At 44.0% G+C, this 19,357-nt stretch overlaps 2 protein-coding genes and 1 pseudogene across 4 annotated transcripts; 2 read left to right on the top strand and 1 right to left on the bottom strand.

The window, feature by feature from the left end:
* Window positions 1-370: 370 nt before the first annotated feature.
* On the bottom strand, window positions 371-4,872 carry RPUSD2 (RNA pseudouridine synthase domain containing 2). Its single transcript, XM_037161757.2, has 3 exons — window positions 4,228-4,872; window positions 2,471-2,767; window positions 371-1,793 (listed from the first exon to the last, which is right to left on the bottom strand). The coding sequence occupies exons 1-3, from the start codon at window positions 4,852-4,854 to the stop codon at window positions 1,059-1,061; spliced, it is 1,659 nt and encodes a 552-aa protein (XP_037017652.2). The 5' UTR covers window positions 4,855-4,872; the 3' UTR covers window positions 371-1,058.
* CCDC32 (coiled-coil domain containing 32) lies at window positions 4,821-19,115 on the top strand. Of its 3 annotated transcripts, none has more exons than XM_053665637.1 (5): window positions 4,821-5,021; window positions 8,170-8,344; window positions 9,817-10,072; window positions 14,955-15,111; window positions 18,119-19,115. In XM_053665637.1, the coding sequence occupies exons 3-5, from the start codon at window positions 9,829-9,831 to the stop codon at window positions 18,255-18,257; spliced, it is 540 nt and encodes a 179-aa protein (XP_053521612.1). In that variant the 5' UTR covers window positions 4,821-5,021; window positions 8,170-8,344; window positions 9,817-9,828; the 3' UTR covers window positions 18,258-19,115. The 3 variants fall into 3 exon arrangements, with proteins under 3 accessions (XP_053521612.1, XP_037017654.1, XP_053521615.1); XM_037161759.2 differs by having other exon boundaries at window positions 8,170-8,460; window positions 18,119-19,111; XM_053665640.1 differs by lacking the exon at window positions 8,170-8,344.
* On the top strand, window positions 11,245-12,931 carry LOC119061282 (MICOS complex subunit MIC27-like; annotated as a pseudogene).
* Window positions 19,116-19,357: the final 242 nt, after the last annotated feature.

Here is a 19,357-nt window from a genome sequence, read left to right as displayed (position 1 = left end):
CACTGGTGTTCCCGGGAGGGAACATCTGTGTGGCAGGTAACTGTTGATCAACAAATAAAATACTGGGAAGGCTGCAGCCAGACTGCAACTCTTATCTTTTTTCAAATCCCTTGTGTACCCTCTCTTCTTCCTATAAAAAGGTGGGCTTGAGATGAAATGCTAAGACTTCTTTGAGGGCACACAACCCACTATCTTCTCAGACTGCCAGCATCTAAATAAAGTGCCCACAAAAATTCAGTCCTTGTCCCTACTTACTGGTTGTGGTGGTGACAGGTAGCACGAACGAATGCCGGCTTTTCCCATTTCAAAACGGCTCAGCCACTGTGGAAAAGTTTCATGACTCCTCAAAAATTTAAACACAGAATCATCATATGACTCAGCAATTTTACTCTTTCATACAAAGAACTGAAAATACAAATTCAAACAAAAATTTGTACACAAAAACATGGCCAGTATAATATACCCACAGTGGAGTATTATTCAGCCATAAAAAGGACAGAGGTACTGATGTATCCCATAAATTGGATAAGCCTTGAAACATTATGATAAGCAAAAGACGACACCAAAAAATTATCTTTTATATGATCCATTTATATGAAAAGTCCAGAATAGGCAAATCCATTGAGACAAAAAGTGTATTAATGGTTACCAGTGACTGGGATGAAGGGGAAATGGAGAATAATTGTTTATTGGGTACGAGTTTCCTTCTGGGTGATGAAAACATTTTGGAACTAGGAAAGAGGTAATGGTTACACAACATTGTGAATGTGCTAAATGCCACTAAACAGTACACCTTAATATGGTTAATTGTGTTACGTAAATTTACCTCAATAAAAAAAAAGCAGTAGGAAAACCAGATACCAGAGGTATAAGAAAAAGGGAGGTATTTACAAACCAAAAAGTCCCCAAACTCTAGCTGAAGGAGGTAACAAGTATAAACAGTTCCTTTAAGAATCCACCTTCTCCTTACAGAAAGCTCGAGTACCACTCCATGAGGTCAGTTCCTATTCCATGGCTTCTTCCAACCCAAGAAGTAATTTCTCCATATGCCACAGGTCTCAGTTCTCTTGCCAGTCATCCTGTGCCCAGGTAGGCATGGGCGAAGAGTACTCAAATCCTGGCCCTTTATAGCACAGGGCATGCAGAAACATCACAAGGTCCTGGGGCAAGGGGTCCTGTCGCACTAGTCGGCACTCTGCACAGAGGGGGTCTATCTCTTGATTCACAACATCTTTCTCAGCTGCATTTCCTGGTGCCAGGGCCTTTGTGTCCAGATCCTGAGGGGCTGCTTCAAGTATTCCATCCATCTTTTGGGCAGATGCAACCAAGCCTTCTAGGTGGTCCTTGCCTGGTTCTGAGGAGGGAGCTGTCGAGTCTGTGAGTGCTGAGGACAGGTCACCTTCACAGAGATCTATCACATCCAGGCTCTGTTTGGCTTGGTGCTCTGCCACAAGGTCCCGTAGCAATTCGTCATCCGTCTTGGGAATGTGGCCACCCCGGCCCCGGGAGGGGCCCCAGGCCACTGAGTTGTAGATGGGGTCATTTAGGATGGGGTGGCCCAGGAACTGGAGGTGGACTCGGATCTGGTGGGTGCGGCCTGTGAGTGGCCGACACCGCACCACACTGGAGTGGCCATTGTAGCTCAGTCTCTGAAACACTGTCTCACAGGGCTTGCCCCGGGTATCTACACGGCACACCCCTACCTTGTAAGACACTACCAAGATGGGTTCCTTGCAGGTTACTTCCTCAGCAGGGAACTCCCCCTCTACCCGGCACACGTACTCCTTCTCCAGCTACACAGGAGGGAAGAGGGAGAAAATCAGCACGAAGTCTAAACTCATGAAGCCCTGACCCTCTGCAAGTGGTGAGGAATGCACCAGTGCCACAGAAGAGGATGCAAACCCCAGCTCCACCATTTGCCAGTTTCATGGCTCAGAGTCCATTACTTAGTCTCTTTAAATCCATTTAACTTGCCTAGAAAAAGTGAAATTAGAAAAGCTTTTATCTCAAAGGGCTGTTACAAGGATTCAGAAAGTTAGACTCAATGTATTTGGTATACGATAAGCACTCAATAAATGTAGCAATCAGATCCACAATTATAAGTCTCAAGACCACAATCACTATCATTTAACCATTTTACCCAAGCCTCTTCCAATTTCATCCACAATCTTTCCACTAGGTAGGCTCTCTCCATAATCTCAAAAACTTTGCTCAGCCTGCCAGCACTTTAAAACATCAAAAGAGCAAAGTACCAAGAGAGGCAGTGTATGCCATCTCTATAAGTCTCTTGACGCGTAAGAGATATGAATAACCTGTTTTTGGCACTTTAGGTGTCAACCTCCCTGAAGGTAGGAACCGTGGCCAGATGAAATACAACGGCCTACTTCAGCTAGAACTCAGGGACACCTTTTTGACATACAGCATTTGTGAGCCCAGAAGAGACCTGCAATGAGACAAAAGCCAGGCTCACCTGCCGGTCCCGAACCTGCTCATGTATTCTCTCCGAAACGGCTGCTGTCTTGGCAAACATAAGGACCCCTGATGTAAGGCGGTCAAGCCGATGCAGTGGGTGTAGCTCCTTAAGTTGGTGCTCTTTGCCCAGGATGAAGATGACTGTGTTGTGTCGGAAGCGGCCACAGGGGTGGACAGGAATGGAAGAAGGCTTGTCTACAACCACCACATCTTCATTTTCAGCCAGCAGGCGGACAGGCTCTGCTGTGACTGGTGGCTCATGCCTGTGCACTGTGTTCCTCAAAAAGTCATTGTCCTGCCAACGACACAGGCAATCGGTCAGCCTCGAGGCCAGCAATCTGTCATCAGTCAACTTCACACACAGCTTCCTGTTATTTACTGACACAGAAGAATGGTCACTATATGTCCTTACACAGAAAAAGCAGTATGTGTAGTACATTCTCATTTTGTAAAAATGCAGACACACAACACGGGCAGAAGCAGGCACTGGAAAAAGGAACTAAAAGGATATACCAAAACCTTAATGGTAATATCTCTGGGTGATGGGATTATGGATGGTTTTTGATTTTGCTTATTTGTATTTTCTTTTTTTTAAATTTTGTATTGATTGTATTTTCTCTACAATGTTTTATTTAAAAGGTAAATATATGTTTAACTAGAGGGGAAAAATCTCCATAAACCATCATTCCCCATGACCTTAAAGAAATAACACCAAGCTTTAAGTCCAGAGATCTGAGCTCTAGACCTGGATTTCCCACAGGCTCACTGCAAGTCACCTCACTTCTCTGGGCCTGTTTCCTTGTCTGTAAAATGTGCTTTTCAAAATTGGGAACGGGGAGAGGATTCAAACCACCACCCATTCCCGAATGCCGAAATCTCCTTGTCTCTTCTCACAACCTGGTGAGCCAGTGTTACTGACAGGGGTGTCTGGTACCTCTCAGCTGTGAAGGAATTTTAAAAAGGGTCAAAGCACTGGGCTAGGCAGCTCGTCTTTATCCCTATAATAGTTCACCATTCTATCGTATTAGGCTCTATAGTAAATAATTGAAGTAGTTATAAGAACACAGGGATTGAGCCCGGGCTGGCGTAGCTCAGTGGATGGAGCGCGAGCTGCGAACTAAAGTGTCGCTAGTTTGATTCCCAGTCAGGGCACATGCCTGGGTTGCAGGCCAAGCCTCCACTTGGGGGCACACAAGAGGCAACCACACACTGATATTTCTGTCCTTCCCTTCCCCTCTCTCTAAATATAAAGAACACAGGCTTTGGAATTGACGCCGTTGCCTTACCTCCACAAGGTTTACCTTAGTTTCCTCACAGGTAAAATGAGGTGGCAAAACATACCCCACAAGGATGTCGATAAAATTAAATATTAAGTACTTAAAATGCTTAACTCTGTGCCCAGCACACAGTAAGGAGACATAAACGATAGCGTCTACTACACTATTTGTACGGACATCCACAATGCGAAATCGAGTGATCCGTGTCAGTGCCAGTGGTACAAGGCTGCTGCCGCAAGATTTTCAACTTCTGTCCTTTGGAAACAAGGAAGCACTATTTTTGAAGCACTGAATTTTGAAGCGCTGAGGCTACTTGTGGACATGGGAGAGAGGAGGGGGCTGAAAGACTTTTCCAAGGGAAAGCGAGAAAGCTTCGGAATTATTCCGATTTTACTCCAGTACCTACGCCCTACTAGCTCGGAAAAAAAACCCTGCCCTTTTCCTCGCTCCCTTCCGGCCAGCCCTATCAGGACTCCACCTTGAGCACAATGCTGAGGTCCTGTACCGGCTCCTCGTTGAGGTGCAGACGCCCTGCTCGGACCGCAGCCTCGTAGTAGGACAAGGGCTGGGCTCGGAACTCGGTGCTGAAGACGTGCAGCAAGCTGTGGCCCACCCAACGGCCTTTGCAGTAGGTTCGGAAGTCAAAGTAGTAAGGCCGCACTTTGCGCAGGCCGCCCTCGAAGTAGTAGCTGGTCTCTGCAAAGTGCTCATCGCCGAAGCTCACCCCTGCCCGGCGCTTCTTCGGGGGCGGCACCACGCGCTCCCGGGTTGCGCCCCGCCGCTTCTTCCGCTTGCCTGGGTCCTGCGGTGCAGCCGGGGCCTGCTCCTCGCTCCCTGCGGCCAGCTGCCGGTCCTTTGGGGCCAGCTCCACTCCCCCGGCCGTCGGCTGCGGGTGCCCTGGGGGCGGCTCACCACTCGCGACGCCACCTGCGTCTCCGTTTTGCTGAGCCTGAGCTCTCAACCCTCTCACTGCCTCCGTCTCAGTCGAGAGCGTTTCTGCCATGGGGCCCCTACGGCCACTGCAAGTCCTGGCAAAGCCGAGGCACCGCAGGTTAAAACACTCGCGCACGCAAATCGGGAGCCATCCACGGACACCTAGCCACATAACCACGCGGGCGCCACCCTTGGGTCGCAATCTGAATACGTCACTCGACACCAGCCAATCCTGAGGCCCAGGTGGGGAATGTGAAGAAAGGGAGCAAGGGGAACGAGTGGAATGAGTTCAGTGGTCAGCTGAGAGACGGTGAGACTCAACGAAAGTATTGATTTCGTGTAGGTATACTCAAAGTTCCTTAGGTCTGGAAAAGCTCCTGAAAAGAGATTTATTTACTTACTTACTTATTTTAGAGAGAGGAGAAGAGAGGGAGACAGAAACATCCATGTGCAAGAGAAACCCGATAGGCTGCTTCTCCTATGTGCTCTGCTCAGGGATCAGACCCGTGACCTTTTGGTTTAAGGGATGAGGCTCCTTTTTGTTGTTGTTGTTAATTGTTTTTTTTTTTTTAAAGATTTTTATTTAGTTAGTTTTAGAGAGAGGGGAAAGAGGGAGAGACACATTGATGTGAGAGAGAAACAAGAGAAATATCAATCGGTTGCCTCACCTACATGCCCCAGTCGGTACCAACCAGCAACTCAGGCATATGCCCTGACTGGGAATCAAACAGGTGACCTTTTGCTTGGAGGAATGATGCCTAACCAACTAAGCCACACCAGTCAGGGCTAACTGATTTTTGTGAGAGTGAGAGTAAGAGAGAGAGAGGAGAGGGAGAGAGAGAGAGAGAGAGGTCGATTTTGTTGTTCCACTTATTTATGCATTCCTTGGTTGCTTTCTTGTATATGCCCTGACTGGAAATTGAATCCACAACCTTGGCATATGGGGAGGATGCTCTAACCAACTGAGTTACCCAACCAAGGCCACATTTGTCTTTTTGAATTAGTGTGTTTGGTTTCTTCGGATAAATACCCAGAGGTGAAATTGCCAGGCCATAAGGTAGTTCTATTTTTGCTTTTTTGAGGAACCTCCATATGAATTCCTTAGTAGCTGCATCAGTTTACAATCCTAGCAATAGTGCATGAGGGTCCTCTTTCCTCCACATCCTCCCCAACACATTGTATGTTGATTTATTGGTACTAGCCATTCTGACAGGTGTGAGGTGATACTCAATGTGGTTTTAATCTATATTTTCCTGATGATTAGTGATGTCTTGCATCTTTTCATGTGTCTATTGGACATCTGTATACCCTCATTGGAGAAATGTCTATTCAGGTCCTATGCTCACTGCCCTTGTCTGGCTTCCCAGTGTGAGAAGTCACTGGAGAGGAGGAGATCACCATGGTTTCAGCTGTGCAAGTCCAGGATCTGGTTTGCATTTACCCAGCACACACACTAATTACTCAGAGGACATGGGTGAATCACTGAGGGTACCAATTTGTCAATTTTCAACTGTAACTTTAAATTATAAAATGTATTCCATTTGTTCCTACTGTTGAAGACACCCTTATCAAGATATTTGAGAGGCCAAATTTGAAATCAAGAGTTTGTTTGGTGAGCAGGGAATCAGAGAAAAAGGCATAAGTGAGTTGAGAGGCCATGGAGTAGTTCAATGAAACACCCGCAGACCTATGATTGTGCACCTTTCTATGAATCAGATGCTGCCAGATTCATGCTGTATATAGACTCTAAAGATCCTTCAGTGGGAGATTCCACTCCCCCCATTTATTCCCTGTAAATAAGCACCATCAAAATCTTGCCTTTTATTTGCTCCTTTGTTTTGTAACCTTCACTTCCTTTTGTTTGCATATTCTAAGTTTGGTTATAAATGTAAGCAAGGAAGTACCTTGTAGTTTATTTTCATATGTCAGTAGTTGTTAACACCATAGCCATGTTAATTGGCTTTGGACACATCTAGAGACTAGATCATAAGCCAAGTTCTTTCTACTAATGGTTTTTTTTTAGAAGTAAGCAGCCCTGGAAATTGGGGATTTAGGGGTGAAGAAGAATTGCATTGCAGCATATTGATAACCCCTAAGATATCCAAGGTCACCTTTTATTTTTGAGTATTTTCAATCCTCACTTGAGGATATATTTATTGATTTTAGAGAAGAAGAGAAAGAGAGAGGGAAACATGGATCTGTTGCCTACCCAAAGGACCAGGGAACGGGTCCTTGACCTGTAACCTAGGTCAGGGAAAATACTGTATTTTGCCATGTATATAACGTGCATGTTTTGCCAAAGTTTTTGAGGGAAAAATAAGGATGGGCATTATACATGGGTAGTACTAATTCCATATATATATATATATATATATATATAATTTTATTTATGCTTATGCATTAAAAGTAACTCTAGAAAGCAATAATAATATCTGTATATTCAAAAATAAGTGCTAAAATTCTTTTATAATACAAGAAGCAAGTATCTAAATATAAGTAAATAAATAATTTAATTTAAAAATTAAAATGAAAGATTTTTTCCCCTGAAAATTTGGGTCGAAAAACATGAGTGCACATTATTCACATCAAAATACAGTATTTGCCTTGACCGGAATAAAACCTACAACCTCTTGGTGTAGGGGAGGATGCTTCACCAACTGAACCATCTTGTCAGGGCAAAGGCCATTTCCTTTCAAAAAGTGTTTTGACACTCATCTCCCAAGGCCACTGTCTGCTGTATGTACTCTGACCACACTTCTGTCAGATTCTCTGTTAAGTATTTGCTGTTATTTGTAAAGTTGTCTGCCCCTTGGTGCATCCTCATACACTAAGCCATAAAAGACCTCTGGAACTCATACCTAGTCTATATCTTGAATTCCTGCCTAAAGCAACTGGAGCTTGGCCACTACTGATTACATGAATCAGGGAAAGTTTCATAACTTGAATGGGACATAGGTGTGTCCTTTAAGAGAAGTCTCCTCCTTCCCCATCCGAGTGCTCTCACTTGGGTAGCAAAGGGCTGACATTTTCAGAGACAAACACTGGCCTGGAGAATTGTTGAGGAGGTGAACCTGCTCAAGGGAGCAAGCAAAAGTCAGAAGCCTTGAAAACCGAGCCTCATCATCTGAGCAGGAGATCGGTGGAGGGCACCGTCCCCGGGTCTGAAGTACACAGAAATAATCGGAATTGGCCCTGGCCCAGGCCCAGTAGCTCAGTTGATAAGAGAACCCTCCTAAAAGGCCAAGGGTGAGGACGGATCTCCAGTCAGGGCAATTAAAAAGCAACCAGGGAGTGCATAAATAAGTGGGTGGATAAATCTATATTTCTCTCTCTACCCCCTTCCTCTTTCTCTATAAAAATCAATAAATAAAATTAAAAAATAAAAAAGTTCAATCAATCTAGCTCCAGGGAAAAGTGGAGGCCCAGGGCGCTTAATTCCACCGTTTCCTGGCAACAACAGGCCCGCCCACCCGTTTTTCTCACTCAGCTCTTCACTTCCTTATCCACCGACCTATGGAGACACAGAACATTGCCAGCTCGGCTGGTGGTTGGAGGACTTCCAGGATCCGACATTCGGAGGCTCCACCCACCTACTTCAAAGGGGCTGAGTGAGCCGAGCTAAGCTGAGGGTTTGCGGGCAGCTAGGCCGGCTGTTGCTGTAGGTGAGCAGGGGCGGGAGCCCTAGCGTCTCGTATCGTCGGCTCGGGGCACCGTTCTGGAATACCACAGAAAGACCTCGGACCCTGATTTATCCTTCCCAGCCAGTCCTTGAGACCAGGTGACTGAGGCTCCGGTTCTGGGCACCGGAGTTCACTGTGCTGTGGACTTCCTGGGGGGGTATGGGTACCGGGACTCCGGTGTGAGCAAATTTTTGGTTTGGGTGTGTTTAAACGAGTTTGGGATGGGGTGAGATCCTTTATGGTCCCTGACATCAGTTCTTTCAGGGCGGCCGTGACATATCTGTCCGTTTTACTTCCGGGCCCTTGTGCTGGTTTGGGTTTTCCTGCAATTATATAAACCTTTCTGCAGGCAGCCTTCCTAATCTCAAAGGCTCACCCCCGTGAGAAGTGTCAACCCATCCTGTAAAACTAGATAGTTATGAAAGGCCCTAGGCGCTGTGCGTAGCCCTTACTACATACCTTTTTGGGGGGATACTTTCAGTATATTTCTAATCAGGGTATTAGGTAAAAACATAGATTTTGAAGTGGCACGCACAGGTCTGGTTTCCAGTCAAGGATTCACAATATAGCAATACTGTAATGTACCTACCGTTGACAAGTTACTCTTCTGATCCTCAGAACCTACAGATTCTTCACCTGCAGCGTGATTTAAATGTCTTTCAGTGTCTCTATTAACATAAGAACACGAGGCACACAGGCCAGCTTCTACATGTAATGAGCACAGGGGCCTCTGCATATGACAGTGCTCTCTGAGAGACACTTTTCACCAAAGCAGCACTTTTATTGGCCTTATGTATATGGGACTGGGCAAGACCTTTATAGTCTGTGCCCTGTTGAAAACAGAATTTAATTGGCTGAGGACAGAGTGGTTGCCTTTGGGAGGTTTTTGGAGAAAAGTGCAGGATGATTGTCTTCACTGGAAATGTCATAGAAAGGCACACATCCGTGTGTTTTAAAACATGCAAACATAAAATTAATCATTGTAACCATTTTTAGATGTTTCAGTGGCGTTCATGTTGTCGTGCAACCATCACCACAATCCAATGCTAGAACTTCCCAAACTGAACTTCTGTAGCCATTAAACAATAACCACCCCCCACTCCCGTCCCCCTATCCTTATAGCCCCTGGCAACCACTGTCCAATTTTGTCTCTATGAGTTTGACCTCACATGAGTGGAATCATTCAATATTTGTCCTTTTGCATTTGGCTTATAGAAATTCCATTTTAAAGACAAACTTCCTTATGAAAACAACTCAAATGCAGAGGCAGAAGAGGAACCCAATTACGTTTTTGTCATCTTTTTTCAGTAACATGGACCTAATAGAAGACATTTAAAATTTTGTTAAACTTCTTAAAAGTATATCACCTCCAATGGATACACATATCTGAATACTACATACTTAGACTGTATCCTTAAAGCCTGTCCTTGCTCACTTGAGCTTCTGTTTTTCAGCTCAAATCCCAAATGAAAATGTTTGAGAGCATTGACTCTACAGCCACAAAATCTGGCCCAGATCTCTGGGCTGAAATCTGTTCCTGCCTGCCAAATCCTGACCAAGAGGATGGTGCCAAAAATGCCTTCTCAGATTCCTTTATGGATTCTTACCCTGCAGGGACAGGCGAGAGGGAGGCCCCAGCCTTTCCTACTCAGCCAGCCACAAAGCCCTGGGCTCCCTTGCAGGATTCAGAAGTGTATTTAGCATCTCTAGGTAAGTTCGATGGCTTTTTTTTTTTAATTGTAAACTGATGCTTTAAGGATGCTTGTTGAAATTCTTTTACATCAGACCTGGTTTTCTGTTCTTTAAAAAAATGTGGGTATTTTTTGTGCTGGCCTACAAACCAAAGGGTCACCGGTCCGATACCCAGTCTCGGGCACATGCCTGTGTTGCAGGCCAGGCCCCCAGTAGTGGGCACACAAGAAGCAACCACATATTGATGTTTCTTTCCCTCTCTCTCCCTCCCATCCCCTCTGTCTAAAAGTAAACAAATAAAATCTTTAATTTTTTTTGTCCTCACCACATGTATCTGTCAGGTATAAGTCTAGGGGGTGTTTTAGGTTGGTTGTGGAAAGGACCCCCTTTTCCTCATACATCCCTTAACACAGTCTTTATCATTTTTTGCCTCTGTTTTATCTAAATTCTGCTTTATTTCTTGGCATTCTGTAGACTCTCTGCCTACTGTTGGTGGCTCATATATTCAAATAACTCTGAAGTATCAAACCTTTTGCCATCCAGAAAGAAAAGGCCATGGCCCTAGAGCTACATGTAGGTTTCTCATGCTGTAGTTTGAAAAACTTATATTAAGTAGATTGATGGTTGGAACGGGAGAATGTTGACATAAAATTTATTTTGCATCTTGTTAGCCATTTTATGTTTCATTATTTCCTGAACATATTTTCACCATCCTGTCCTATGGCCTGAAGTGTGAGAAAGTAACGCAGGAAAACACAGGAAAGAGGTCGAGATGGTCCTTTACTAGGGGAAAGAGAAATATCAGTCGAAGGCAGCGATCGCCATGCTTTAAAATTTAGTACATGTTATTATTAAACACTCATGAGACCCATTTGTGTTTTACAAAGCCAAACTTGGGAATAATTATTTGAGGAAGGAAAGGCAATTCAGGAAGAAGCACCTTTTGAGGAAGGAAGTATCTGAATAGAGTTTACTTGATTGCTAAGAAATATCTTGTAAAAACAGAAGGAATTTTGTTAACGGTGTATTGGAGGAAAAAAATAAGAGAAAAACATAGGGGGAATGGTGGATAATGAGATAGATGAGGGTATAATGTGAGATTTGCTGGGAAACCACCAAAGATGCAATAGTAATATTTGTAGCCATGGCCGAGGAGCCATTGACAACTCTGCTTTATGATAAGTCAGACCATCCGTTTGATGATGATAAGAAGAAGCAACACTCTGAGAAAGCTGAAGAATCAGGTCCTTTGGCATGCTGGTACTCTGCACCCAGGGGCTGTAGGAAACCTTCATGGGTCAGAGACATGGGAGCGGTTAGGATGGGGAAGCTGACAACTGTGCCCACAGGTCTGATGTTTGTGTCTATTAGTGTGCGTGCAGCCACAGAAGAGGAATCCCAAAAGCTAGTGAAAGTAGAGCAGCTCCCCTGATATGCTACACCCCGCTTCCAGGCTAAATTATGTGGAAGAGCAGCCTGGTGACTTAGAAATGGGCTTTGTCTCCATCCACACTACAGCTGGTTGTTATGTTGGCTGGTACATGTGTTTATCTGAAGAACCCACCATGAGATTTTCTTCCAAAAATTGGAGTGATTACAGTTGCAGGATTGGTAGGCTTGGTTTCAGCAAGAAAAGGTTCTAGATTTAAGAACATTGGTTCTCCACTGGGACTGGCCTCTTTCAGAGCAACTATTTGTTATCCAATTCAGTGCATAATAATTGCAAAGTGTGGAGGCAACTTTGCCCTCAAGTCCCCCTGTCTGCCATGGATAAATATAATACTACCAAGACATGATCTGCTTGGGGAGGAGAGGTAGTCAATCTCTCACAGGAGAAGGACCAAGAGCCTCTTCTTCAACAGCTTTTCTTAGGTTTGAAACACACAGGAAAACAGGTAAAGCTCATCAATTAATGTCAGGCGGCAAGGATCAAACAACAGATAGCATTTCAAAGCAATCTGAGGGCTTAGTCTGAGTCAGTGTCTGTCAGGTAAGGGGGTTGCAAAAACTTTGGGAGACAAACTCATTTCCTGCTTGGACCCTTATCATATGAATGAAAGCACTCTTAGCAAAGCAGACTTCACAGGACTTTTAGGAACTCTTTCTTACGCCCAATTACCCTGGATTCTGCTCTAGCTGGCAAGGGGCTGCACGGCCTCCCCCATCATAGATTTTCAGGCTTAAATGGATTAGAGCCAGGAAGTGCTTCTCCCAGAGTATATGGGGACTTGGGCTATGTCAGAATAGCTGGGGGGCGAGAGTCCATCACTCCCTCTTTGTTGCAGCCCCCCAGGTCCTTCTTGAAGGCCTCCCGGGTGATCGTGTCTGGCTTAGGTTGCCCCTCCTCTGAGGAGTCTTACCCATCTCTGACTAACCGACCAAGTGTTGGGGGCAGGGATGAAGCAGAAGCAGTGCTGCTGCAAGAGATAAGCTTTGTCTCCTTAGTGGCTCGCAGTCTGGAGGTCGCTCACTCAGCCTTATCCATGGGAGGCAGTTACATCTGAAACTAGGCAGAGCGGTTCCCAACAGCAAACTCCTGAAACTAGGCAAAGCGGTTCCGAACTGGGAAAAGGCATATGCTACAAGCCAGCAAATTTATGAAACAGTTAAATTATTATGGACAAAAAACAACAGAAAAAAAGTACTTCCTGAACCTAAAGAAATAACTAAGCTAGGACGCTCTGCTGAAATAGAAATAGTTGCAAAAACAACTTGAGACCTGAAACGGTCAGTGGCTTTGCCAACAAAACTCAGCTCCGAAGTAAGACCAAAGCGGAATCCACCCCAGGTGCTACACAGGTTAGGGTTGGCCCCAAGCTCATGGATCATGGGTCGTCCCATCCAGAAGGTGTAGATATGTACAGCACTGGAAGCTGAAACAGTCTACGTAAAGAACACGGGATGTGTGAAGTTCCAAATAATGAAAAAGACATGTGATGGGTAACTTTGACATATAGAGTATAACTTAATGCAAGCTTACCCCTTACATCTTCTAATGTATAGTTTGACTAAGCACATAAGTGATTAAAACTCACACAGCAAATACAATGCAAACAATATTAAAGGATTTGTGACGAGATAAGAAGTAGTAGTGTTAGAATGCTTTCAATGGCTTCAAAGGGTGTTTATTAAAAAACAAAAAATAGATTAAATATGTGAACACTCATGAGACTAAAATCTGAAAAAAATTCCACATGTATGTATGTATATAAATACTACCTCCCTACCCTTTTTTATTTCCCGGAGCTAGAATAAAATATCTATATTTTATTACCAAAAAAAGAAAAACTTTTGTGGATTTGGTGATGATTTTGATTGTTTTGGAAAGCCAAAACTCCCCTGATATTTTCTTTTTTTTAAACTTATTTTAATTTTTAAAGAGTTTTATTTATCTTTAGAGAGAGGAAGGGAGGTAGAAAGAGAGAGAGAGAAACATCAGTGGTTGCCTCTCATATGCCCCACACTGGGGACCCGGCCTGCAACCCAGGCCTGTGCCCTGACTGATTCATGCCCATGACCCTTTGGTTCACAGGCCAGCATTCAATCCACTGAGCCACACCAGCCAGGGCCCCTGATATTTTCTAAAGTCACTTAAGAAGATGATTAAAATGTCTTTCTCTGAGGAAAGCGAGAACCATTCCTGGCTCCTATGGCAGGGTCTGGGAGACAACGGCAGGCAGGTTGGGAGTAGGTAATGGTGCCAGTCTCTGCCTGTCCAGCTGAGATCACTCAGCACACAGCAGGGAAGGAAGGCCTCTTCTGATGCAAAAGAGTGCCTTCCACCTTGACAGCCAAGGCCAGACAATATGAAGGTTGTTTTTATTGCCAAATAAACTATATTAAAGAGAATTCACTAAGATCAACAACTAAAAACTTAGCCAGTTTAACACGAGAGAGGCATAATCCTTTTCATGTTCTTAAGGAGGAAAAATTCCTCAAATATTTAACATTTGTCAGCTGCAGCTGTTTTACGTGGGTGAACTCTTGGTAGTAACTTTAGCTACAAAAGGTATTTCTTGTTTTGATCAGTGGCCACCAGCTGATGTGGCTTGTTTAGAAATGACAACAGGATTGCAACTCTTAAAGTTTCTGTTGGCTCTAGGCTGGATGTCTACTTGCCCACCAACACAAAGCTATCATTTACCAATCTATAAGGTACATGGTGATACCCTTTCTTGTATTCTTCAAAAGGGTATATGTGTTCAACAATTATACTTAAAATGCAAATAAGAGTAATTAAACATCTATCATCAGGAAGCCATATGGATCACTCTCAAAGGGATTACAAGATGTTTGTTTTTATGAGGCTCCCACAAGTTGAGCAACTTTAAAAAGCGTTGGGAGATTCCCTCTCTTTAACCAGGAATTTAATCACACATAGAAATCTTAAAAGTCTCTTATTATTGAGTTCTTATCAAGTCAATTGTAGTGTCTAATGAACCACTGGATCTCTCATCATTTTCTCTAATTCTCACGAGGTTTCGAAACTACTTCATGTCATCGTAGCAAAAAGAAAAACCACTTACTCCTCAGAGAGACTATTTTCAAGGAGTTGAAGAAAGATGATAGTACACACATGTCAAGCCAGGGAAAACAGGCATTCCTTAGAGAGATACCTGCTGGGCTTCTGTGATTTCAAAGAAAATATACCATCAATTTATGAAAATGTATGGCTCTTCTCTTTTCTGGGGTTAAACATTTATTTGATACAATGTAGAGTGAAGACATTGCGCTGAAAAAAGAAAACTGTACATTTTCCTCTATCTGTCATCCTTAAGGAATGAGCTCTTTCGTAGGGAGTGTGGCTGTACTCAGTGAGAGAATTTTTAAGCTGGCGTTCGCATTCTAAATTTAGTTCCATTTCAGTTTCCTTGTTAAGCTCCATTTCTTCCTTCTTTAGAGAAGAAACTGAGAAGAATCAAAGGTTCGAACCAGGAAGTGACTTCTAAGGACATGCTTCGAACCCTGGCCCAAGCCAAGAGGGAGTGCTGGGACCGGTTCCTCCAGGAGAAGTTAGCGGCAGAGTTCTTTGTGGATGGACTCGATTCTGATGAGAGGTAACTCATTCCTCCCATCAGCCCCAGGGAGCAGTCTGGGAACAGTCTGTTTTACTGTGGGCATTCTTCTCTAAAGAATTCAGGAAGAGTGACATCTGAGTCTCCATATTAGTTGATATCAACATCAGCTTTTCTGAGCTAAAATCATCCTTTGTCAGTTTGCTCTATTTGTTCTGAGTACAGCAGCAGATTTTTGAGAAAGGGCATTTTGCCAAAAAGCAAATACTCCATCTACATCTTGATCGCAGGTCGGATATTGTTGTGAATAAACCACTGTCTTCAATTTTTTTAAATATTGATGTTAGATAGAGAGGGGGAAAGAAACATTAATTTGTTTTTCCACTTATTTGTGGATTCATTATTTGATTCTTGTATGTGCCCTGACCAGGATTGAACCCACAACCTTGGCATATCAAGACTCTAACCAACTGAGCCACCTAGGCCAGGGTCAGATTTTTTTTTTTTTTTAATTTTATGTATTACAACCCAGGCATGTGCCCTGACTGGGAATCGATCCAGTTACCCTTGGTTCATGGGCCAGTGCTTAATACACTGAGCCACACAAGCCAGGGCAAGGGCCACATATTTTTAAGTACAAGTACATAATGCACTTGAGAAAGTACAATAGTATTCAATCAACAGCTGGAACTGTCTTCTTACTCTGAATCTCCATTGCCACACAGACTTTCTGTCATATTGTAGCCACTCACATTTGTGTAGACTAAATGAATGAATTTCTTAAGCATCTACTAACTGAACGCACTGTGCTTGGTGTCATGGGGCTGGGCAGAGGACACATGTAAGGAAGATTAATACCCTCTTGTTTTGTCCTTGGAACTAGTTGGGGAGAGATGACAAATACACACAGATACTAACTATGTGAGGCAGCATAAGAGAAGAGCCAGATGAGTAGAAGTGACAGAACACGCTGTGGGAGTTGAGAGACTATTGACCTCCCTATAGGCTCTGGTGTTGGCGCCAGGGAAGGAGGCAGGATTGAACAGTACCTGTAGGTGGGCAAGATGCAGACAGGAGAGAGGGCTTTCTGCCACAAAGCAAGGTAGTGTTTGACACTGGGAAGTGGCTCTGCCACTTACTGGTTCTGTGTCCTCGGGTAAGTAACTGTATGTGCCTCGATTTCCTCCTCTGTAAAGCGGCAGAAACCTCATAAGGTTATTGTGAGGGTTTAATGAATTACTATGTGTAAAGTGCTTAGGACAGTGCCTGCACATGGAAAGCACTATAAAAATGTTAGCTATTAATACGATTCTTCCTAGCCAAATTATAAAGTTCAGTAACAAATTATTCAAAATAAAGGACAGTGAGGGGAGTAAAAACCTGGATTTTAACAAAAGGTCTTAGGGGAATATGACTTAACCTAAGTTTGCAACATATCATCAACATTGATTTTGAGAGTCCCATAGTGTTAGACGAAGATACTGCTGCTGAAATTGTGGACCATGTGCAAATAAAACTTCACAGTTACATTTTACTTTGTAATTTGCAATGTACCCTCACTTACATTATCTTAAATATTTAATCACCATTTTCCAAGATCCTTTGGAAATCAGTATGGCATCTAAGGTCAGGGTAGCTACCCTCTCAGGGTTCAGAAAATAATACAGAATTTGCTCTTTTCTGTATTTAAAAGCTCAACCCAATTAAGCTTTAAACTGTCTCAAACACAAAAGGCTTAAAGATGTACAGATTCTTGACTCGCTAATAATTTGGTATTATATTCTCTCCCCTTGAATATTTCCCTCTTCTCCAGTTTTAAGATGAAAAGATAAAACTTTCTTCTGCCTAATTCTCAACTAAGAATTCTTTTTCTCTGAAATCAGATCAGCACCAAGGCTCATTAACATTTCTGTGTGTTTATTAATACCTAAAATAATGTGGTTTTCCCTTCTGTAGAGAACTAATTGAAATAATTCTATGAAAAGTGTGGTAGATGAAGATTAAATGCCTGTGTAGCATCTGAGTCCCCAAGCTGTGGGCCCTTGTTCCCCAAGCCTACATCTGTGGGGACACTTTTCTCATTGTTCAGAGCAAGCACCAGCAAAGAGTAGATAATGCATTTATTTTCAAACTTCAAAATTTATGTTTCAGAAAGAGGCCATTTTGTAGGGGAATTGTGTGCTTTTTCCCCTGCGTGAAGGCCAGGTAGGCGACCCTCCCCGTGGTCTGCTTTTGGCAAGGATGTGATGGGCTGAGAAATTCCACTGAGCACAACATAAATCCCCCACAGCCTGAGTCCCCCATACACTGACAGGTGTCTTAAATCTGCTGGTTGTGGCTTAAGACAATGTGCTATTGAGGAACATAGAATGAAATTAACATTATTTCTGGTCATTTATAATTTACCACGAATGTCTAATAGCTTTCGAGTGAGGATGCTGTGTACTCACAGAAAGTGGTAGGAGAGCACTTCCCCCCTCCCCACGGGTCCAAACAAAAAAAGGGCCACCTGGCATAGTGGCCCTTCCTTTTCTTAGGGAACATTGCTGCCCAGATGTTTCCATCTTGGGGAGGTGCTGTAGGGTAACTACGCAAACAAAACTGTGGCCAGGGCAACTAAGTATAATTGTCTCAGACTGCCTCGGGTATGCGATTTCAAGATGCTCAGGTTTCTGCCTCACTGATAATTTGGCATTTATTTGAATGTTTCCTCCCTTGTCAATGTCTCTCCTCTCCAGTTTTGAGGGGGGAAAAAAGTCAGGACTGAGGCATAAGCTCTTCAGCTGCTCTCACCAAGCCTTCAGAGCCTCTGCCTTTGAAGGGGGCCTGATGCTGCTGAGAACCGAAATGCCCGCCAGGGGGTATATTATGCCTGGGAGCTGCCAGGATGCACAGCTGTCAGAGGAGTATCGCTGTTTAGCAGGGAAAAACAATTGTAGGAAGAAATTGGTTGTGGGTGGGAAGGCAGTGTCTGAGTAACTGCCATAATCATTAAGTAATTAATCATCGAGGTCTAATGCAGTCACCCTTTTCTCTTGCTCTTTCCTAGCACCTTGGAACATTTCAAGAGGTGGCTCCAGCCAGATAAGGTAGCCATCAGTACAGAGGAGGTCCAGTATCTGATTCCTCCAGAGTCACAGGTTGAGAAGCCAGTGGCTGAGGATGAGCCAGCGTCAGAAGAACAATAAATTACACTCACTTACACACAAACGTGTTTGTGCTGAGCAGCTGTGTTGAGTCCAGAGGGAACGGCGGAGAGCTCAGCAGCAGCAGCAGCAGCCAGGAGAAAACTTGGGAGGGAGAAAACCCAACCTTCCACTCAACAAAGCAAACCGCTGTGGGCCCCTGAGGACTTGCTTGGGGCTGGTGTGTGTGACTGTCTTTTATGAAGTGACTGACCCAGTGCGTCCTGGATCAAAATACTGCTTTCCCATATGTCTCACAGCTTGCTTGAGCTCTGGTGCTGCAAGTGAGAAGTCTGCTAAGAATTTAGTGAAGGACCCAGGTAGAAGCGTGGCTGGAGAAACTGATGCCCTTGTGTATCATGTATAAGTTAAGTGAGCCATATTTTTCCTTGCCTCTTCTGGATTTCTGTGCCTGTATCCCAAGCCTTCCCAGGGTAGCTGGTCTGGAGTGAGTGCGGCCAAGGAAAGTGAAGTCTGCTTTCTGAAATCCAAGCCCCATTCGCAGATTCTCTAACAAGTCCATAATAAATATGGGTACTTCAGGAAAAGAACCTGGGCTTTTCCTTTGTCTGATTTGTTCCTTGTAGGGAAAATGGGCAAAAAAAGTATGAAAAGGTGGGTGTGTGATTTTTTTTTTTTTAAATTTCATGTGTGGTCTTCCCTTACTTCTTTCCTCCTGCACTTAAAAAGGGCTAAGTTCCAAACTAGATTTGCAAGTATGGTTTTGGTCTTTGACGCCACTGCTTAAATATTCCCTGCTTGCTACTTACAGCAGCTTTTTTTGGCTGAGCCTGTACTTCCCTCCTTGTTTATAGTGTTCTTGTTTAGTTTGTGTTGTCCACATAAAACTTTTCTCATCAGAACAGCTGTATGTGTGATGCAATTGACCTGATTCTTCCCAGAGAAACGCTCCCAGGCAGTGGGGAGGTACAGACAGACGCATGGCAACGCAGGAGGGCTGGAAACTTCTGTCGGGCTCGTTTTTAACGTGCGCCCTCTGACCAGCCAAACCTTGGTGCTCTGAGGGTGCATGTCTGAGGCCATGGCTCCACGGAGCTTCTTCCTGGGTAATAGGTTCCTAATCTCTAATGATGAGCAGGGTG

The sequence above is a fragment of the Artibeus jamaicensis genome, unplaced genomic scaffold (assembly GCF_021234435.1).
Source record: "Artibeus jamaicensis isolate MK-2021 breed Jamaican fruit bat unplaced genomic scaffold, CSHL_Jam_final contig_1132, whole genome shotgun sequence".
NCBI classification, from domain to species: domain Eukaryota; kingdom Metazoa; phylum Chordata; class Mammalia; order Chiroptera; family Phyllostomidae; genus Artibeus; species Artibeus jamaicensis.
The sequence above is the reverse complement of the archived record's forward strand: the minus strand, read 5'-3'. Positions and strand labels throughout refer to the sequence as shown.